This window comes from Piliocolobus tephrosceles, chromosome 4, assembly GCF_002776525.5.
Source record: "Piliocolobus tephrosceles isolate RC106 chromosome 4, ASM277652v3, whole genome shotgun sequence".
Lineage (NCBI taxonomy): Eukaryota > Metazoa > Chordata > Mammalia > Primates > Cercopithecidae > Piliocolobus > Piliocolobus tephrosceles.
Window position 1 is genome coordinate 178,773,681 of NC_045437.1, and position 22,506 is coordinate 178,796,186.

General features: G+C 55.3%; 1 protein-coding gene across 1 annotated transcript in view; it reads right to left on the bottom strand.

The window, feature by feature from the left end:
* The window catches only part of LOC113224867 (PH and SEC7 domain-containing protein 2-like), a 32,627-nt gene extending 25,434 nt beyond the window's left edge, over window positions 1-7,193 (bottom strand). The window contains exons 1-3 of the mRNA XM_026454489.1: window positions 6,823-7,193; window positions 3,328-3,777; window positions 2,717-2,911 (exon numbers count right to left, since the gene is read on the bottom strand). Of these exons, the coding sequence (XP_026310274.1) occupies window positions 2,717-2,911; window positions 3,328-3,777; window positions 6,823-7,193 (1,016 nt within the window). The remainder of the gene's footprint in view (window positions 1-2,716; window positions 2,912-3,327; window positions 3,778-6,822) is intronic.
* Window positions 7,194-22,506: the final 15,313 nt, after the last annotated feature.

Sequence of the window (22,506 nt, forward strand, 5' to 3'; positions counted from 1 at the left end):
ACCCGGACCCACTCACCCCCAAGACCTGCTCAACCCCTAGGCTACTGGCCAGTTGGGCCATAACATTCAACCTTGGTCTGGGGGTGTCAGGAAGGCTTCATTCCTTCCTGGGGGAGGTAATGTCTCAGTCAACACAAGCAATTACATGCTAACCAGGCAAAGGAAGTAGGGGTGGGATGATGCAGTGTCCCCAGGGAGGAAACTGTATGGCATGTCCAAGAAGCTACCAGCAGGGCCATGTGGCCAGAACCTAAAGAACAGGAAGTGGGGCAGCAAGTGATGAGGAGGGGACCAGGGGAAGGACCAGGACTTGATTCAGAAGGGTTAAAGCAGGGATGGGCAGTCTGTATTTTGGAATGCACTACTTGCTAAGTGGAGACCAACAGGAGGACTGCCGTAGTTGTCCAGATAGAGATAGATGGGATGGGGAGAAGAGAGATTTAGGGGGCAGAACCCACAAGACACAGAGATGGAATGGACATGGGGCATGACCAAGAAGGTGGTCCCCTGCGGGAGATGTCAGACTTCAGGACCAGGCATCCATGTGAGAGTCATCAATCCACAGCTGTTCAGTAACAGCTCAGGGTGGGGCTGAGCCCATGCAACAGGAGAGGGCACAGACAGGCTGGCTGGCCCAGAGCCCCAAATTGGGTTGGGAACCCAGGAGGGAGCCAGCAAGAAGGCTGAGAAACAGCAGCCAGAGGTGGGGTGTGTTGTCCTGCAGGCCAACCAAGACAGTATTTCAAGAAGACTGGCATGAGGAATTCTTGTCAAAAACTAGAACAAATTTCTACCTGATTCTAATTAAGCCTGGAGCTCACTGCCCATTTGCAGGACCCATGGGAAATAGAGAAACATGTTAAATAACAGCATGTGGATACCACATCTGAACCGTGGAACATTCTTTAGGACAAGTGGCTTGGTTTCTTCAACAAATACTCAGCATTTAAGAAGGGAGGAGCACTGCTGAACTGCTGAACTGTTGTTGATTCAAAGAGACTTAACAGACCAATCAGCCAAGTGCGATGTGTGGACCCTGTTTGAATCTTGATTTCAATAAACCAACATTTTTGAGACAATCAGAGAAAATTAAACACAGTCTGAATGTTGGAGAGATTAAGAATTTTTTGTTCATTTTGTTAGAAATTATAATAGAATCATGATTATGTACAAAAAGATCCTTATCAGTTGGAGATACATACTAAAGTATTTATAAATCAAATGATAGAGTGTCTGAAATATGCATTACAATCTTCCAGCACATGAGAAAAAAGCTGTGGGTCATCGATGAAATGAGAATGAAGAAATAGTAACTTTGAAACCCAGTAATGGGTATATAGAGGTTTGATATTTTTTTCTCTGCTTTTGTGTTTGTTGAAATTTTCATAATAAAAAGTTTAATTAAAGAAAAAGAAATAAATGGCCAGTCTCACGGAAGCTGCTGAAGGCGCTAAGGTGAGGCTCGGGGAGCAGCCACCAGATTCAAAAACACAAGGCCACCAGTGACGTTGGCACAAGAGGTTTCTGAAGTCGGTGTTGGGGGGGGAAACCAGTGTGGAGGGGCTGAGTGTGGAGAAAGAAAGGGGATAGAGGCCACCCCGGGCAGAAAACCCAAGAATTTTGGCTAGAGGAGGAAGTGGGGCTGAGAAACAATTTTTGTTTTTCAGATGGGAGAGACTTGAGCACAATTAGCTGCTGGAAGGAGTGGTTGAAAAGATGGGAGAGGGCAGGGGCAGGCCACCAAGAAGGCTCCTGAAAGGATGGCGTTAGGTTTGGGGGTCCAGTCCAGCAGAAGAGGTGAGGACAACTGAATTGTGATTTCTGGGCTGGTGCGGTTGTCAGGGACCCGGTGCAGGAGCAGCGTGGAGGCTGCGGAGGGTGGAGAGAGAAGTGGAGGGAGAGAGAAGAGGAGGGAGAAGAGGAGGATCCAGGACCTGAGCTGCCCTCAGGGTGTCCTGAGGCCTAAAGCCTGCATGTCACCTCCCCCTCATGGGCAAGGGTCTGGACTGTCTCCCAGCCCTGTGAGCAGTGCTGCAGGGCTAGGCCTGCTCCTGCACAGCTCAGAGCTTTAATGCGGATCCTGGGAAGCACTCCAGGTAAAAGGGCCAGAGGCAGGTGGCAGGTGAGCACACCAGTGGTCAGAGGTGCGCAGGATATGCCGGCAGACTTCCTCGGTCCTGCAATCCCGCCTGTCCCCTGGTCCCCCTTGGGGCTCTCATCTAGCCAGTTCCCTCTGCACCCGGTCTGAAGGCCAGGGTGTGGGCTTTGGGGGCTTCAGCCCCTTCAGCTGGTCCCAGTAGACAGTAGTGCTTAATGAAAGCCAGGAGCCCTTTCCTGAGCTCTGGGTCCCAGAGGTGTCCCCCGAGGCCCAGGTTCTCCTCTCTCCCTGGCCCCATTAACTGGGCCCAGCTGCTGCCGGCTTCTCTGTCCTCATATTCATGGTGGCCCCATAACCACATCCTACATCCCTCACCCTCAGCCCCGAGGGGCCGCCCGCCACCACCCCTCCCCAAGAGCATCAGCCTCGCCCAAGCAGCCCAGAAAGGAAACAGATTTAGGGCGAGGCCAGGAATGAGGACAGTGGCGGGAGGAGGTGTCCTCGGGGAACTGTTGGGAGCCACCCCCCAGCACAAGGCACCCCTGAAGAAGGTCACCCTTGAGGCTGAGGAAGACACGAGGTTTGCCCGGGGTTGGGGGCGGGGGAGACCACACTCACTTCTTGCCCAGCTGCCGGGCCACATCGCAGCGCTGGAAGCCCTCAAGGTGGTAGAGGCGGCGTGCCAGCCGACGAGCAGCTTCACTGACCCCCTGGCACCCGTTGGCCAGTGGGTCTGAGCTACCAGGCTCCAACCCCTCCGAGCTGCTGAGCTCAGAGTCTGAGTCTGACAGGCCATCCTTCAGGCTGGGGTCACTGCAGATGGAAGGTGGGTGGAGGAGTAGGGTCAGAGGCCCAGGGTCAAAGGCCCTGGAGGAGGCTGGGAGGTTTCCCCAGGCCACTGCAAACCATGTAGGGGCCAGAATAGGGAAAGAAGCTCCACCGCAGCAGGAGGGAATGAAATCAGACTTTCAGAAGAGCCTCTCAAGTGAACTCACAGCATAGTTCCCTGACTCCCCACTTCCACCGGGGCTGAGAAGGCCTGGAAGAGCAGAATGAAACCTCAGGACGCAGGGTGGGAAGTCTGGATGCAGAGGGTGGACCAGGTGACCTTGAAGAGGGCGTGCTGACTCTGGATACTGAGTCACTCTAATCTGCTTTGCCCACTCTGGGTCTCAGTCTCCCTATCTGCTCAGTGGTTCTCCCAGCTCCCAGCCTGGGCCCTGCCTCACCTGGCTGAGTTCAGCAACTTGTCTGTGTCCTCCTCGTCATCATCCTCGTCCCCCACTGGGCCCTGGGGGCCATCTTCATGGAATCCATTGGGCATGGCCATGAGAGACAGGCGGCTTAGGACGTTCTCAGAGCGGCTGCTGGAGATAGAGCGCCGCAGGGGGCTGCCCAGCTCCCCATCACCACCAGCTGCCCCCATGTCCCCCTCAAACCCCATGTCCCCAATGCCCAGCCCAGCCCCTGGCTCAGGGCTGTCATGAGCCCGCTGCTGGATGAGGGGTGTGAGGGGGGCCTCGAAGCTGACGCAGCTGTCACTCTCATCGGTGAGGCTCAGCCCATCTAGGGAGTCGAGGCTGCTGTACTGGGTGCCCCGCAGCAGCTCTGACTCCAGAATCTTCTCAAACGTGGCACTGAAGCCATCCCGCACATCTGGCTCCCCGGGACCATCCAACCTGTGGGATGCAAGGAGCCAGTCACCATCCTGCCAAGGTATCCCCAATACAGGTGCTGGTGACTGCACTCATCTGTGCCTGGGAGCCCACTAGGGGCACATCACCCCCCATCCTATTCACTTATCCCTTCAGCCAATACTGACTGAGCACAGGTGCCAGACACCGGGCTGGGTACTGGGAATACTGCAGGGAAAAGAGCAGACCTGGGGCCGGGGCCATAGTGGGCATCAGATATGTGTCTAAATGAATGAATGTAAGGCCTCATCCCCCAGCCCGGCATAGAGGGCTGCTTCCTCCAGGCTCTCAAAGCAATGTGAACATTTTCCTATCACAACCAGTGTCACACTGGGTCATAGTTTTGCTCTTCCCACAACCTGGGAGGTTCTTAGCTCAACCAAACACATCCCAGCTGTCAGGTCTGGCCTCATTGCCACCTCCTCAGAGACAGCAGGGGAGACAGGCCCACAGCACACTGGCCTCCTGCTCCGGATCTGTTTATTTGCTCCTCAGACCTTCCCGGCATGTAAGAGTCTGTCTTTTCTCCTGTTTACTGTATGTTCCCCAGCTCCAGAACAAAAGCTTTGCAAAGCCAGGGAGCATCCCCACACATAGTAGGTGCTCGGAACATCTAGCTGAACAATGTGCTGGGTGAATGAAAATGTGCTTTTCAGCCCCATGGCCCCACCCAAGCTTTCCAAGCCCTTGCAGGACCCTGTGCTGTCCCCCAAAAGAGGCCTTTGCACTGGCTGTTCCCTCTGCCCAAAGTGTTCTTCCCCAGCTAAAACCCTCCTTCCACATCCCTTTCTCAGTGAGGACTGCCCAGACCTCCCAATCTAAACCATAAGCTGCCTCCAAACACCCCAGCCCCTTTTTTCCTACTTTTTCTTCCCCAAAGCACTTATCTCCTTCCAACATACTATATAAGTATTCATCGTTTTAATATTTATCATCGGTCTCCCCACTAGACTACAAGCTCCATGAGAGCAAGGGGTTAGTATGTTTTGTTCATCTCCAGCACCTGGAAGACAGCATCGCACACAGATGAAGTGAGGAGGCTGGGAAGATTCTTATCCACCAGAGACACAAGCAGGTACCCAGGGAAGGAAGGAGAGAAAGACTGAGAGAGTAAGACCATGAGAGGGGGACAAGAAAGAGACAGAGGAAAGGGATACGAGAGGACAACAGAGACAGAACGTGAGAGAGATAAAGAAAGAGCTAGACAGACAAGGATAGAGATGGAAGATACAGCCAGCAACAGGAAGAGACACAAGGAAAAAACACAGCAGGCTGAGCCAGGCCCATTTCAGATCAACCGAGGCCCATGATGGGCAAAGAAGCACGCCCCTCCCTCTGCATCAGCCTCCCCTGAGGCTCTGGTCATGCCCTACTTTCCCCCAGCCCCTGCTGCGTAGCAGAGACTGAGTTGTATTTGGAGGAGTGGGAAGTGCCCCTGCCCCTCAAACATCTCCTTGGCCCCCCAGTGCCTAAGATTCTGTGCCAGTATGCTTCCTGGAGAAGGCACTCCCACTCCAGCCCCAGCAGGAGCTGAGACTGCAGCCTCATTAGGCTCTCTCCTGCCAAGGAACAAAGTGAGGAGGGGGACAGAAATCTAAAAGGCGCAGAATGCCTGGCAGGGGCTGGGGTAGAAGTTTCCTCTACTGACCTCTGGAAGGAAAGGAGGGGAAAGAAGGTCCATTGCTCTGGCCACCAGGGCAAATACCCAAAGTCAGCCCAGTAAAGACACCTCTGCCAAGCCTGTGCTGGGCACTAGAGACATCCAAACAAGACAGAGCCCTGCCTGCGGGGAGCTCTCAGCCCAGGGTCAGAGCCACCAAAGGACCCCCCATCTCCCACCTCCTCATGCAACTGAGCAAGCCTGAGGGGTGGCCCTGATGGGAGCTTGAAGACCATCAATCCAATCTCCAAGCCTCCAACTGCCCCCAGCCTCGCCATCCCAAGTAAAGATGCCACCTCAATACAGTGTGCTCTAAGAAGCCCCAGTTCCCTGCCCCCACCCCGCTGCCAGCTATGGGGCTGCCCTAGACCCTGCCTGGATGGAAACACGCTTATGGCCATGGCACACCCAGTGACACAGACACGCAACCCCACATACTCACATTCCTGCCCACGAAGACCTAGAGACACTTATCCCTACATAACATGTACATGCGCCCAAATGTGCAGCCACAAATGTCCAGGCCGGGGCACCAACACTCCCCGCCTACAGCCACCATCCCCTTGCATACCAACACGTTCACACATCCCTGTGCACACACAACATGCAGGGCAAGCACGCACTCATGCCCCCACACACAGTCACACACTACCCGTACACTGCCTGTTCAGGCCAGAGCCTGCAGCTATGCACACTAAGACTTCTAAATGCCTTCTTTTCTCAGCCCACCCTGGTGCCTTCTAGACATTTCTCTGTCCCTTCCCTGCTCTGCTTGTCCAACACACCCCCAAAACTCCAGGTCTCTCCACCATCTGCTGAGGACAATAGAAATTGGGCTGTAACTCCAACAAGCAGGACTGAAGTAAGATCCCTGGTAGAACTTCCTGACGATTACTGCAGGTGAGAGTAGCTGAGAGGGATTAAAGCCCAAAGCCTGCTTTCCCGGAGTCAGCTGAAGGATTTGGGAGAGTCTCATTTCAAGGAAGCAGAGGGATGAACCAGATTACTTTTCACATTGGGCATTTTAAAAGGACTTAGAATTCAAATGCCCAGCCTGGGATGGAGGGAGGGCAGCACTCCCCGCCCCCCGCAACCCACATAGAAGCAGCTCATGATGGTACAACCTTCAGCCCCCCAGTCTGCTGGCCTTTGAGTTCTCCATCAAAGTCAGTCTGTGGTTCTGACAAATCACAGACTGAGAGCAGCTCTGTTCTTTCAAAACACCCAGAATCTGGGCAAAAGAGGGATATGAAATCCCCATTTTATGTATGAGAAACACAAGAACCAGAGAAACGAAGTGGCTAGGCCCAGGCCACACAAAAACAGAGTAGCCAAATGTGGTGAGCTCCCATAGCAAGACATCCACTCACCCCAGCTGAGGATCCTCAGCATCTGGGCAGAGGCTCCTAGAAGCATCATCTCCCTCTGCCAGCACGCCAGCCCTCCAGGGCCTGGACCCTGTTGAATCTTCCAGAATGTTCAAGTCTGGCCCCAGGGCTAGGCCGTTGGTGAGAGAGAGGCCAAGGCTGAGGCCACGGAAGACCATGTCTGGGTCCTTCGTGGGTTCCTCAGTGTCCGCTGGGGTGCCCCTTCGCTCATGCCCTGGGCTGCAGAGGCTGCTGTTCAGGCCCTCACTGGCCATTCCATTCCGGACCCCCGGATCCTCCTCAGGCTCCGGGCTGGGGTCATGGGTGGCATCGCCTTCCTCAGGCACTGCAGATAAGAGTTTGTCTTCCTCCATGGCAGCCACCGCTTCCGCCTGTCCTGGCTGCTCCTGGGACTCCTCTAGACCTGGCAGTGGGTGGAGAGAGGAAGAACCAGTCAGATGGGGCTGGGGCTGGGGGGCACCTGAAGTCCAGCAGGACCAGTGGCAGAGCAGCCTGCCTGAAAGTGGGAGATGGCCGAGACGATCTCCTCGGGGCCCTCTGGCTGGAGTGTGGGTTTGGGCCATGGTGCCCTCACTGCCTCGTCCAAGCAGCCACCTCACCTCACCCTTGACCCTGGCCAGCCCACTGTGCCCTAGTCCCTGCCCTTCCTGTTACCTTTTGTGTCTCTGCTGTGCCCGCCAGAGTTCACCAAAGCCCTCTGAGGAAGATCCAAGTGGGGAGGAAGTGGAGAAGGGTCCAGCAGGGCCCCCTCTCATTCCTGCTGGTGAGTGATGGTGACAAACCACAGACTGACAGCAGCCGGTCCCCTAGCCTCTTCCCGCGTTCTTGCCCTGGCTCCAGGAGCCAGAGATGAGACAACCTTACCTTTGTGGTTAATGGAGGGAACTGGGCTGGGAGGCTGTCTTCAAGGAGGAGTTCAGAGAGGAGGCAAGGAAGTCAACAGACGCAGCCTAATTGGAGCAGGGCCCACCCCAGAAGCCAAAGTGAAGCCTGGAGACAGCCAGGGATAGCCCAGCGTGGGGCGCTGTCCAGGGTGCTGGGCGGGCGGCGCCACCCGGGAGCCTCTCAGAGCCCAGGCTGCCTCCACCACACACACAGCCCAGAGCCCCAGTTGTCTGGGAGGAAGGGGGAGGCCTGGGGTTCCCCTCCACTCCCGGACCCCTATCAGAGCTCGCCCACCTGCAAGGAAGGACTCATGAGGAGACCGCCAAGGGGCACTCTGGGGAGAGCACTGGAAGGAGAGTCAGGCCCTGCTCTGCCCAACTCCCTGCATGACCTCGTTTGAGTCCAGGTCAGGCCTCCTCACTGGCCTGTCCAGGCCAGCCCCACTCCCCTCTGGGTCTGTTTCTCATCTGTAAAATGAGGAGACCCATTTACCCATCATCTTCACCTCCACTGTTTCAAACGGGTTGGGACCAGCCCACATTTCCCAGAGGCTTCCTGCCCAACCTAATCCCAGATGGAGAGGGCAGATGTAATGTGTAACAGGCTGTGTTCTGGCTTTCTCCTCCTCCCCTCTCTGCCCCTGGCCCCACCTAGGCTAGGCTAACCCCCTCCCCAAGTGTCCTCTGCCAGTGGGGACACAGATCAGCCCCTCCAAATGCCCTGGAGAGAAGCAGGAATCTGGGCCATTTCTCCCAGTTCTGGCTGGGCCACTTCCTTCCTCCCCTTGTTGGGCCTTGGCTACCACTCTGCTCTGGAGAGGGATGCCGGGGGTTCAGGAGAGGCTGCAAGAGAGGGACTGGCCGGCCTTCTGGGCTGCAGCAGAATGAGCTGCAGGGGCAACAACAGGGATATAAGTGAGCTCAAACTTCCTATACTTGCCTGGTCATAAACACCACCTGAGGGACTTGGTACAATGCAGATTACCAGGCCCTATCCCAGACCTCCAGAACCAGAAGCTACAGGGAAGGGGTATGGTCCTCTGTGATTCTTATAACGAGGCAAGTATGGGAACACTGAGGTAGGCTCCAAAAGAAAAGTCCCACTTAAAGAACAAGAGCCTGGGGAGGGAAGTGGGTCCTCTTCTCAGGAATTCTGGGCCCTTGTGGGAAGCTCAGCCACCACAATCCAGTTAAGATTATTTAACCTGGGTTTTCAAATATGGAGCAGAAAAGAGGAGGGCAGAACAGACAGACCTGGGACCCCCGCCCACTTACACTGACCCTCACCTCCTAGAATTTTGATGACTGCATAAGGGAGATTTTTACTTTAAAGAAAAAAAAAAAAGCCCACAGACTTTTAAACATCTGAAGAGCTAGGCTCTAAAATATCTGGGCCCTGATCCTAGGACATCGGGGACCTCTAGAGGTTGAGCACTGAGTAAGGAATTCTTTCTGGTCTGCCCTAAATCCCTGCTGCTGTAGTTGCTATTTCAATCCGTTCCCTCTGGTTGTATACTCAGAGGAGGAAAAACAAGAAGTCACCTTCTCAACTGAGACTCAACTGAGGGTGGGGGGAGGGGGGACAGTTAGAAAGGAAAAAGAAGTGGGGGCTTTTGGCCTGCTGCCTGAGTTTCAGTCCTCTGACCTGCTTTCTAGCCCAGGGGCCTGGATGAGCATTGGCTTGAGCCCACCACCTTGAGTCAGGGCTCTGCCTAAGCCTCCATGAAACCTGAGGTTTAAGAGTATCAGCAGCTTCACTTGATGCTTAGCCTACACCAGCACCAAAGCTAGAATTGTGGACAGATTGAGGACCTCTTGGGAGACCCCCTCCACCCCACCCCCAACTTCCAGCAGCTGCCTCAGGCTAGCTCCAGCCCTACCTGCCCTGCTATGTCCTGCTTTAGCAGGGAGCAGGATGGAGGTCCTGCCAACACCAGGCACTGGGCCATGTCCTTTGTTTCTGGAGGTGGGCAGACAAGGGGCAGCATTGAGTTCTACTCTGGGCGGGGGGCCCAGAGTCCCTGCCTGGACTGCAGACCAGCTGAGCCCAGAAGTAGCTGAGCCAGAACCCCCTCTCTTGCTGAGTCCAAGGCAGGGCAGCATAGAGGGGAGGTTTTAGAGCAGAGGTGTAAGACTATGCCCCATGTGCTCACTTTGAACCGTTGTGTGTCCTGGGACTCATCATTGCTCCCTCTTGCCTTTGTGAGCCAACCTACAGAGTGGGAGTATCACCTCTGTTCTCCCCCAGGGCCAGTGGGAAACTTAATGTCATGAACACTGAGAGAGCTAAGGTCCAAGGAAGGGCAAACTCACCACAAGGTTAAGGATGAAAGGCAGCTGTGCTCCACTCTTTCTACCACCATATTTGACAAATGAGGAAGGCTGAGGCACAGAACCCAGAAAGGCTTTGCCTGAGGTCCCACAGCGTAGCTGTCTCTAGAACCCAGGAGTAGCCTCCCTCTGCAGTTAGATGGGCTGAAGACGCAGAATGAGCCCCCAGTTTCCCAGGACCCCCGCCAAAACCTCCCAGGAGATCAAGGGCCCAAACCCTCAACCAAGAGAGTTGGCCCAAAGCAGTGGCCCTTCCCACCTCCAGTCCTGCTGGCGAGAGCAGGGGAGCGGGCGCAGCTGGGCCACTGGGCACACATCCCAAGGAGACGCCTGCAAATGACAGGCTGACATTGGCCAAGATCCCCCACAGCCTCTCTTGGCCTGATCCAAGTCCCTCTCCGGACAGGGGCTCCCACTAGCCTCAGCCCTTGGAATGACCTTGGGCTCAGCAGCCTCTTTTCAGCACCAGCTGAGGTGGGTCCTGTAATGATAGTGGAACCCTGGCTCAGCCAACTGCCAGGGCTGAGTGCACTTCCTGGGTCTCAGCTCTCCTGAACAACTCTGTCCCCCTCCCCACTCTCCCTGTGGCAGCTGGAGGGAGTTGCAAAAACACAAACCTCCCTCCCTCCTCATAGTCCTCTAACCATCTCTCTTAGATTAGAATCCAGTCTCCCCAGCATGGCCTGAAAAGGTCCTGCAGGAGCTGGTTCTGCTGCCCTCTATCCCATGCCCCCAGGCTCTCCCACATCAGCCACAATGGCCTTCTTTCTGCTCCCCGAGTTCATTCCCACCTCAGGGCCTTTGCACCAGCTATACCCTTGGCCTAGAATGCTCTTTCCCTAGATCTTTAAAAGAGCCTCTTCTGCCACTCAGGGCTCAACTCCAACACTGCCTCCTGAGAGAGGCCCTCTCTGACCCCTGGCACTCCATCACACTCCTCCATGGAGCACCATAGCAGTCAGTAGAACTGAAGCTCCCTTTTCTATGTGTTCACTGATTCCCTGCCCATCTCTGTACTAGGATGTAAGTTCAGTGAGGGTGGGGACTATGTCATGTTCACGGCTGTCTCCTCAGAGTCCATTGCAATGCTTGGCACACAGTAGGCACTTTAAAAGTATTTGTTAGATGAATAACAAGGATTATCATCATGCCTATTTGTGGCAGAGGCTAAGAGAGGTTGAGGAACTGCTCAGAGTCACAAAGCTGGAAAGCAGCAAGGCTGAGATTCTGATGGAATGCTAGACTGTCAAAGAAATAATCTTACAGACCCTTTTTATGGTGGGATCCAAGCCAGGGACTGTGGGAAACCCAAGGACAGGGCTGGAGGTGGGGGCCCACCAGGGAGGGCTCCAGGGGCCAGCACGCTCTGTAAGACACAGGGGCAAGTGCATGGGTGCAGGACCTGAAAGCAGACATACAATGCAGGCATGGGTTGGCACATGCACACATGCCCAGACACACACGCACGTGCACACACATGCACACACATGTGCGTGCACACACATGCACACATACGCACATACATGCACACACGCGCGCGCACACACGTAACACACGCAGACACACATGCACACACACATGCGCGCACACACATGCACACACACACAGACACACACACGCACACAGACACACACACGCACATGCACACACAGAGGGAACTGGGCAGCCGCTAATGAGGCAATCCCCCTGATTTGCCTGGAAAGGTGGACAAGGCACCGGCAGTCCTAGGGGCAAGGTTAAGGGCAGTAAGATCTACATCATCGGGCATCCAGGTCAAAACCATCCTGAGTATGCAGAAGGAACTGGGATCAGAGAAAATTGTTCTGGAATGTATGTCAGTGTGGTGGCAAGGCTGAGACCACAGCTGACCCAGGGAAGCAAATCTAGGAGCACCAGGACCCTCATTTTGCTTCCAGTGGGCTAGGGGAAGTTGGGCACAAAAAAACCCCTCTTTGGCCTCATGTCCCCACGTGCACCATCGATCCCTAACCAGTTCCAAGTCCTGGACCTCTTTGTACACTTGATGGAGGATCCTGCCCCGGAAATCTCACAAATGTGTGCAATATTTAGAGTATATCTGGAAAGGCTCAAAGCCCCCTATCCATCCTTAATTCCATACCCTAACCTGGACGATCTCCAAGGACCTGCCGTCTGACATTGGATACTTGGAGAGAGTTCCATGAGGGCTACTTGGCAAAGAAAACTTTCTTGGACCTATTCTCTGCCCCCTGGAAACCCACCCTGAACACCCCCATTGGCTCACTACTCTTCCCCAAAATCCCTACCCAAAATTCCCTAGACCACCCAGATTTTAGCACATGAGCTAGCATCTTCAGACACACAAACACATGTGAACACACATGAACATACATGACACGCACAGACACTTAAAGGATGATCAGTGCAAACAGGTGGCATGTAGGGAGTGTTCATAACAGACCCTGAACAACTATGCCCCCACTCCGCCATGGGGCCTAGGATGGCCAGGCCTAGACTGCTCCAGGGCTCCACAGGACCTGCTAGGCCACTGGCAGCATGGGCAGTAGGGTGCTGCCAGGAAGAGCCCTCAGCTGGGCCCCCCTTACCATGCTCCCTTGTAGCCTCTGCCAACCAAGAGGCCTGGAGTTAAGGATCTTCCCACCTTCAAGAGCTCCAGGCCCCCTCCCTAAGCCCAGGCCAGCCTCCTCCACTTCCCAACTGCCCAGGGAGATGCCCAGGATAATTTGGAAGGGATGCCCACCCAGGAGCCTCGGGAACTTCCCAGATGCCACATCCCAAAATGACCCCAAACCCTCTTAACCCACTTGGTCTTCCCAGCTTGGACCGCCTTGTGCTGCAAGGGCCTCAGACTGGGACAGTCCAGGAGAGAGCGGGTCAGTGCCCCTACCTGTGTGTTCAGAAAGACCTGGCTCCAAATCCAAGCTCTGCTACCCACGAGCTGTGTGACTTCAGGAAAACTGCCCACCTCTCTGAGCTCGGTGTCCTCCTCCATAAATGGGGGATGCCGACAGCATTTGTCCTCTCAAGGCACCTGTGAGGACTAAAGGAGATGGCATGTGTTCAGTGCTCAAGGGAGGGCTGCTGCCTCCCAAAACCTTCTAGGGGTTGCAAGGAACCAAGCTGGCTACCCCCAGAGGGGCCATGCCCGGGACAGCAGCACACAGCACAGGCCATTCAGCGGGCACCCAGTGGATATTCGTCCTTGGCAGCTGTCAGAGAAAGTTCTGAGGCAAGGGCTTCAGAAGCCCAGCCTGAGGGTAGAGGCAAATGAAAGACTCCCGTGGGGCCAGGAGGGGGACCAGAGAGGGCACCCTCTCCCTTTCTCAAGGCAGCTGAGGTCCCTACTGTCCTACCCTCCTAACATCCTCACCCAAGGCCAGGTTCACTCCTATCTTTCCATCTCAGGACACACAAATGTAGGGCAAGGGCCAGGAACCTATGCCCCCTTTAAAGATGCCCATCACCTTTCAGGTAATGCCAGTCTGGAGTGATAACCAACCCCCACCTGCTTTCCTTCTCTCAGTGTGACCACCAGGGAACCAGCCCTTGCCTTGGGTTCATGTTCTCATGGCCAGGCAAGCAGAAGCCCCCGGGCTGCATGCACAATGGCATCTTAACCTGCGTGTGCTCTGCTGGGATTCTCAGGGGCCCTTGGGGCTCGCTCCACAAAGGTCATTCCTGGACATCTCCCAGCTTGCTTCTCTCCCCAACCCTCCAGCCAACTGGTACCTTCATTTGCTTAGCATTTGCATACATCTGCATGCTGGTTGAAGAGCCCTTAACACTAATGAAATCCACAATGTCTGCTGTCAAATTTCAAATCATGTTTACAGCTGGTGACTCTATGCCCAACTGACTTCCCTACGGGGTGAACCCTCAGTTATCAGGAACCACAAAGGACTAAGGTGTCTTGGTCAAGAGAGTCCACAGGCAGAATGACCACTGGGCCACCTTCCTCCAACTTCAGAGGGCACTGGACTCACACTGCTTCAATCCACAGGCTCATGGAGCCCACAGGCTAATATGAGCCTGTGGGTTGAAAGTTGAATCCTGAGAGCTACAATGGACTGACCAAGTGCAAATCCTCCCAACCAGCCCAGCCTCGGATACAACACCTGGGCAAAGGCAGACCTGAGAGAGCTCCACCTCTGAGCAGCTCCCCATAGTCCGCCTCAACAGCCAAGAGACAGAAACCAAGAAGCTTCCTCCTCGCTTCTCTCTGCCCGGTTTTCACATATCCTACACCCTCTAGGTCCTCACATTCTCTGTCCATGCCTCCCCAACTCCTCTCCTTCTCTGCCTCCCCCACTGTGACCTTCCTCCCCACCCCCTCCCCAATCTCTGTGTTATATAGCTTCTCTTCATCTCTCCCGAGCCGAGTCCTCCCTTCCTCTCCCTCCTCTTCCCTGTCCAGTCTTGTCTCCTCTTTAGGACTTCAGCTCAGGGTCTGCAGGTTGTGGCCTCCTTGATGAAAATACAACAGCATGTGGTACGAAGTAAGCGTGTGTGAAAGGGGCTGTGCTGGGCCATTTCACTGTCACCTCCTCTCTCTTGCCCATGGCCCACTGAAGGGAAGTCAGGCACTCTAAAGCCTCACTCATCCACGGGCTGTACATGGGGCAGTAGAGAGAGAGGGGACCCAAGAGTGACGCCAATATTTGTGCCCTGAACAACTAGAAGGATGGAGTTACCACTCAAGAAGGGAAACTGGGTGGAGCAGGTTTGGGGAGGAAAATAAGGGCAAGTTGAGGGGGGGTTCCTGGCAGACAGGAAAGTTGAGATGCTGTATTGGCTACTAGAGCTCGGGGGAGAGGTTGAGACTTGGGATTTAAATTTGGAAGCTGGCAGCACATAGGTGGTACTTAAAGCCACAAGACTGGATGGGATCTGTACGGAGGAGTGGAGATAGGGGAGAGAGCCTGTGCAGGGCAAGTGCTGGGGCACCCTGATATCAAGAGGTGGGAGGGGGAGAAGAGGAACCAGCAAAGGAGGCTGACAAGGAGCAATCCACAAGGTAGGAGGAAAACAGAAGAATGGGTGTCCTGGAATCCAAGGAAGATATTTCAAGGAAGAGGAAGACTGGACGTGTCAAATGCTGCCAATAAGCCTGAGAATTGACCACTGGGTGCAGCGACAGGAACATTACTGATAACCTTGAGAGGAGAGGTCAGCGGAGTGGAGTCCAATAAGAGTGGAGTCAAGAGAGAGGGGAGGAGAGGATGTGGAGACAATGAGTCTAGACAACCCTTCTGGAAGTTTCTCTGCAAAGGGGATGAGAGAGATGCAGCGGTAGCTGGCTGGAGAACACAAGAGACCTTTTTTTTTTTTTTTTTTTTTTTTAGTGGGTGTCTCTCTGTCCTCTAGGGTGGGGTGGAGGGGCGCAATCTCAGCTCACTGCCACCTCTGCCCCCTGGGTTCAAGCAACTCTCCTGCCTCAGCCTCCCAAGTAGCTGGGATTACAGGTGCCCACAACCATGCCCGGCTAATTTTTGTATTTTTAGTAGAGACAGAATTTCATCGTGTTGGCCAGGCTGGTCTTGAACTCCTGACCTCAGGTGATCCACCTATCTCAGCCTCCCAAAGTGATGGGATTACAGGTGTGAGCCACCATGCCCAGCCAGAACCATTTTTAAGATAAAAGAAATAACAGCAAGATACCTGCTGATGGGATGCTCTAGCAAAGAGGAGGACCCAATAATGCAGGCAGGGGCCCTGCCGGAGTGATGTTCTCAAGCAGACACAAGGGGCCAGGATCTCTGCACAAGTGGAGGGGTGGCCTTAACCAGGAGCAGGAACGCTTTGCCCACAGAGACAGAAGAAAGCAGAACAGTGAGTGCAGACACTGGCAGACAGTGAGTATGGCGCTGGGAGCCTCAGGACGCTCTGACTGCTTATATTTTCTCAAAGATTATCCGCTGAAAGGAAGGGTGGGAGAGGCGGGCGGGTGAGGGTAGAAGAGCAAATGATGACCGGGTGCAGTGGCTTATGCCCATAATCCCAGCACTTTGGGAAGCCCAGGAGGGCAGCCAAGGAGGGTGGATCACTTGAGGTCAGGAGTTCAAGACCAGCTCTGGCAACATAGTGAGACCCCATCTCTACACATAGACACACACACACACACACACACAGAGCAAGTGTGAAAGAGTCATCTAGCATAGGGGAGAGGCAACAACCTCAGAACCTGTGCTGTGCCTGGTGGACTGCACTAAGGACCCACCTGAAGTTCAGAGTTCATGCGCTTGGACTGAAAGTAAGAACAGTCAGGGCAGTGGTTTTGCTCAGCCCCATTCAGCTGCATGTGCAGGAGTGGGGTAGGCCAGGCACTGGATTTAACCAGGGCTGGGGTTTTGCCAAGCAAATGTGAAGAGGCAAAATGAAGTAAGGGAATTGGGGTCTGCAAGTTAGCGACAGGATTATCCTGGCTTCCACATGGGCAACTGCCATCTGAGCTGGCCTAGCCCTGCTCAGGCCCCTCCCCTGCTGGTGCCTGAAGCCCACCATCCATCCTCTGCTGTGGGCTATGTGTGGCTCTTCTTTCTGCCCACATCTCAAAATGAGCTTCTGCAAGGGGGCCACAGTTGGGGCCACCAAATGAGCTTCCCACACACCATTCCTCTGGCCTGGAAAGCCCCTCAGACCTCATACACTCAAAACCTCCATCTCCCTTCCCAAGCCACTACATGAACTCATCCTTCCCACTCTCCCCACCTCCAGTCAGACACAAGGGCCTGTCCATTCTGATTCCTAAATCTCTCCCAGCTCCATCCCCTTCTCACATCCCCCACCAGCAACACCCTCCCAGCAGGGCCACCAAACCACACAACTCCACTCCCTCTATGTGCCACAGGCAGCAGCCCCAATCCAGTCCCCCGTGTCTTGTGCCGGGCACTGCCACAGCCTCCTGGCTGGTCTCTTTCCCATGTGCTGGCCCAGTCAGCCCCACTCCATCCTCCTCAGAGTGCCTTTCCAGCACTCCAGACTGCCTCATCATCCCCTCTTCAAAACTCTTCAATGGTTTTGAAGTGCCCTTGGGGAAAAGGCCAACCCCTCAGCCCACATTCCAGGCTAGCTGTAGCCTGGGCCTGCCTTCCTGTCTGGCCCCCCCATGCTCTCTCCCCTTGCTGTGCCTCTCACTACTTTCTCTGGGCCTCCCCTCTCCCGTACCAGCAGTACCTGTCTGAGTTGTGGTTCCCCCATCCCCAACCCTGAGGTTTCGAGCTCCCTGAAAGTTTGTGTCTGCTTCTCTATTCTCCAGCATCTGGTCTGATGTAGGGGTTCAGTCAGATTTGCTGACCTGGTGCGCAGATTACCAGGTAGATGAAGCTTCTGGAGGTAGGGAAGGGGGAGGAACAGAACTGAAATACAGGGACCCCTGAGCCAAGTGACCTAACTTACTACCACCTACTACCGGACAAGCTAATAACAGGTGCCTCCCGATATCATGCACTGATAAGGACATGACATCATCTATGGGATATTCTTGCCCAAAAATGGTTAACTTGACTCTAATCACGAGCAAGCAAGAAGACAAATCCAGAATGTGAGATATACCACAAGGCTTCAAAATTCACAATGTCATAAAAAATTTTTCAAAAAAGCCAGGGATTCATCCAGATTGGAATACTAAAGAGCCATAACAACTAAATGCTATGTATGTTCCATGATCAAATTTAAAAAAAAAAAAAAAAAAAACAGCTATAAAGGACTTTACTGAGACAATTAGAGAAATTTAAATATGGACGACATGTTAGGTTAAATTGGATGATTACTAAACTTCTGGAGTATGATAACAATATATTCTCTTTGTAGAAAAATGTCCCTGTCTCAGGAAATTCATACTGAAGTATTTAGAAGTGAAGTGTTATAATGTTGGCAATTTACTTTCAAAAGGTTGAGAGAGAGAGAAAGAGAGAGAGAGAGAGAGAAACAAATGTGGCATAATGTTAACAATTGGCAAATCTAGGTCTCTAGGTGAAGGGTATGTAGGTGGGTATTCACCATACTATCAGCTTTGACAAGATAAAAAGTAAGGTGGGAGAAGGAAGGGAGTGGAGGGAGACATTCCGAAGAGAGGAGCTCAGGGGTTGGGATTTTGGGGCAGGAGTCGGAGGAGAGGACGTTCCTTCCCCAGGGCAGCCCACAAACCTGAGCAAGAAGAGCTGTGGGCCAGCCCTGGGCTGGACGCTTGAGTTACCCCAGGCCAGGCAGGCACAGCACTGGAGTGGCTCACCAGCTGAAAAGGGGGCCAGACCCTGAGGAAGCGGACTCACCTGTGGGTAAACCGGCTTAGAGGGACAAGGAAAACAAGCCCGCCCCAGGGAGACTAGGGCAGGAACATGGGCTCCTCCCCCTCCATTGAGCTGTGGCAAGGAGCCAGGTCTGGCCCCAAGCCCACCCAACTCCCCCAAACACCCCTCGAGGGGCGACAGCCTAAGTGTATCCTCCTGTTCAGAGAGCCAGTCTAAATACGGAGCCTCAGACATAAGATGCCGCTCAAAACAGATTTTCCTGGAAAAGACCATCTGGCAAAGGAGGTCTAGAGCATCGTCTGTCACGAGAGGCAGTGTTGATCTCCTGCAAGCCAATGTCCGGAATGGGAATGCCTTGATCCCGCCTCCCTAGGAAACTCCAGCTTAGTGCTTGTTTTTCCCAAGATCATCCCCTTGCCCAGATGGACAGGCACTCTATCCCACCTCCCACCTCCCTTCTAAGTTGTATCTCCAGGGAAGAAGAGGAGAGGATGGGGACACAGATCTGAGTATCAGACAGTTCTGGCAAAGTGCAAATCCTTACTCTGCCACTTACTAACCAGGTGACTTTGAACAAGCAACTCTACCACAAAATGGGAATAAGGGTAGTGCCTCCCTCTAAAGACTGTTATGAGGGTACTTAGCACACATGCTCCATATATGGAAGTTGGGTGAAGTAATGCCCCCCAGCCACTCTCTCTCTCAGTCCTGTCTACAGCAGGAAGTCATTCTTTCCAGCTATCTTTGCTCTCTCCCTTTAGGGAAGACCCTGGGAGGCACTATTGGTCAGGTCTGCTTGTGAAACATGCACCCCATAGTTGTCAGGCCAGGACAAGCTGCAGGAGGGAGGCCTCTCAGGGCATCCCTGGGCTGCAGGGTGCAATTCACCCAAGCATTGAGACTTCAATCTCGCAAGAGGCACCAGTGAGGGAGGCCTTTCAAGGACAATCCAGTCATCCTCCTTTAGCTGAGCCACACCCACCTACTCACCCCACTGGGTGGGAATATTTTGGGGGCTCTGGCCGAACTCTAGGGACCTGCTATGTTTCCACCAGGACCAAACTTTGCAGTAGCCCCACTCAAAAGCCACTGCTTCCCAGCATATATTGGGAAAAGGGGTTGCTGGGAGGACAGCAGGTACACTTTACTGATTCGGAGATCGCAGGCCCCAGAACTTGTAGCTTCCCTGGAAGACTGGTTCCTAACCTCCTGGGGAGAGGGTGGAAGAATGACAGAATGACTGCATCTGCCCTGGGCCACAGGTTGGGTTTGGAGGCATTCCCAGCCCAGTGACCCTCCCACCCCCAACCACCATTAAGCAGCTCTTGTTTGTAGGATCTAGAAAAAGGAACTGGGGAACCCAGGAAAGTCCAAACCCAGGCTGCCCACCTGCCCTGGCCAAACCCTGAGCCCTCTCCCTGATCCCCAACAAGCTCAGCCTGGCCTATCCCCAGGCTGCCAGGAGTCTTAGGCCCTCTTCCATTGTGACTGCTGCTTCTGCTCCCTGTTCTCTTCCTGGCCCCCCAAGATGGCCCCAAGACAAAGGGGTGGGCTATGCAAAAACAATGCCCCCAGTGATCATTCCAGGGAGTCCCTGCATTCTCTAGGAATATCTGAATGCCTCCTCCCAGGAGGGGGCCCGCTGGGCAGGGTGGTCCCCAATCTGGACTCCCTCTGCACCCAGCCCCAGCAGCCCGCTCCTGGGACCCCTCCCTCCCGCTGCCGCCTCGGCCATTATGTGCCTCCTCAGCCCTGCCTGCCACGCCCCCGTGCGAGCCCCCGCTCTAGCTGCAGAACCGAGGAGGCCTGGCCGCCAAGCCGGGCTGTCAAAGTTGGGAAACTGGAAACAGAAATAAATCCTCAAAGCTGCAGCCTCGTGAAGGTGGCTGCCGGCAGGCCCCGGTACCCAACGCCCCGATCCCCGGCCACCAAGCTGCCACTGGCACCCCCCACGCACACGCGTACCCCGAGATTATACAAAAGCGGGGAGAGGGTAGTGGGCCGCGGAGCCGAGAGACAATCGGGCCGGCAGCCCCCACCCTCCCTCAGGCTGGGTTCGGGCTTTCCCGCGGCGCCTCCTCTCCCCGGCCCAGACCCGGCCAGCCCGGGCTTCCTCTCTCGGCCCCATCTCCATGACAACCGTATCCTTCTGATGCTCCAGACGCCGCGGAATTGATCTGGAAATGTAGCTTTGTTAGCGGACCCGGGCGGGCACCGAGGGCGAGGGCGGCGCCCCCCACCCCGCACGCGGCCCCCTCCCCGGCCGCTCCCACCCCAGCCTGGCCGCCAGCGGGTAGGATTGGGTCCCGGAGCCTCGCGGCCCCACTCACCGCTGCTGGTCCCCGCCGCGGGTCCGGCCTCTCACGGCGGGGCCATCGGAGGCCGCCGGGCTGCCCGTCCCGCCCCGCCGCCGCCGGTCGGAGCTGCCCGCGCCCGCCCGCGTCCCTTCAGGTGCCGGAGCCGCGGTGTGGAGAGGCTGAGCGAGGGGGACGGACGGCAGGAGGGAGGGAGCGGAGCCGTGAGCTGGAGGAGGAGGAGGAGGAGGGAGGAGCGGGAAGGGCGGGGAAGGGCGGGGGCACTGCGGGCGCGCGAGCGGCGGGCGCGGAGCCGGGAGGGGAGCACGGCCCCCAGCCCTGTCCGCCCGCCGCGCAGTGCTCGCCCCGGGACCCCAAGGGTGCCGGGGAGGGCGCCGCCCACCCTGTCCCGCCCTGCCCCGCGCGGGCCCTTTAAGAAAGCGGGGGAGGGGAGCGCCCGAGGTTCCGCCCCCTCCTAGCCCCGCCGGGCCCCTGCCGTCCTCGAACCCCCTGCCAGATCCAACCACCTCCGCCCCCCAGGCAGGACCCTCCGGCCTAGAACCTGAGCCCTCGGGACCCGCCAGGCCCTGGAGGTGGAGGGGGCGGGTCCTTGTTCAGGGAGTGACCCCTGCCCCCCAACTCCCTGACACACACTCCAGCCCCCGGGAGACCCCACCAAGAGAGGAGCAGGGAGTGCCGGGGACCAAGGTGAAGGATCTCAGAGAGTGAGACTGAGCCCCTGAGACCTAGAGACAGACGGACGGGAGGGAGACCTGGGCTGTGGGGTGAGAAGGAGCCTCGGGACAGAGTGGGAGGGGAGGAGGCTGGAGAGAGGAGAAAGAGACAAAGGAGAAAGACCCTGAGGGAGGCAGGAGGTGAGGCGTGGGTCCAACCAAGAATCCACATCCCAGTGCCAGGTCAAGGGGAAGCCTCCCTGGGCAGATATAAGGAGACAGAGAGAGACAGAGGGTGCCCTGGGTGGAGGAAACCATCTCCCAAGGCACCTGTCCCATGGTGTCTCCCCAAGGGCAAATCAAGGCCCTGAAGCCCCCCTCTCAGCCCAGGACTCTAACTGAAGAAGAGGGTTGACTGGCTGTACCTGGGCTTGCCATTAAGAACTTCCTGGCTGTGAGGCACCTGGAGAGTAAGAGTCCGCCTCTCAGAGAGGTGTTAAAGGGCCCCCAGGCCCTTTAACCAGATCCCTGTTAAAAGGCCCACAGGGATCTAAGGAGGGGGTAGCAGGCCCAGTGCGTGGGAGAAGGGAAATCAGGATAGAGTCAGGCCTGGCCACTGGAGGCCACTTTCTACCCCCTCCCCTACTCCAGCCCCTGGGGGGTCACCACACCCAGTTGCTTCCATCTCCAGACCTCAGCAGATGATCCACACTCTGCCCAGTGGGGCCTTGATCCTGCTGCGCTCGGTGAACTCCTACTGAACCCTCAAATTCCTCCTTAAATGCCCCTTCCCCCATGAAGGCTTCTCTGACCTTCTTTCCACCCATGAACACACAGACATGGACTCTTCTTAGAGAGCAGGAAGAGGATTTGCTGACCTCTTAGGGTGGCAGTAATTGGAGGTGTGGGGTCTGAGCTGTGTGTAGTCTCCCTCCCTTCAAGCTGGGCAACAGTAGGAGCTGTGACTTCATCAAACATGGTGACACCGCTGACAGCCAAGCATCTACCAAGTGCTGTTCATGTGTCATATTTAATTCTCAAAACAATCTCAAAACATCTCAAAACCCATTTTACAGATGAGAAAACTGAGACTTGAAGAGCATAAGTCACTTGCTCACAGTCCCAGAAGGTCTAAATCTGTGAGCACAGCTGGTCAATTAAGAGGGCACTCAGACCACATCCTTCACTGCCCATCAAACCCTAGGACATTACCACAGAGCCCAGAAACAAGCCA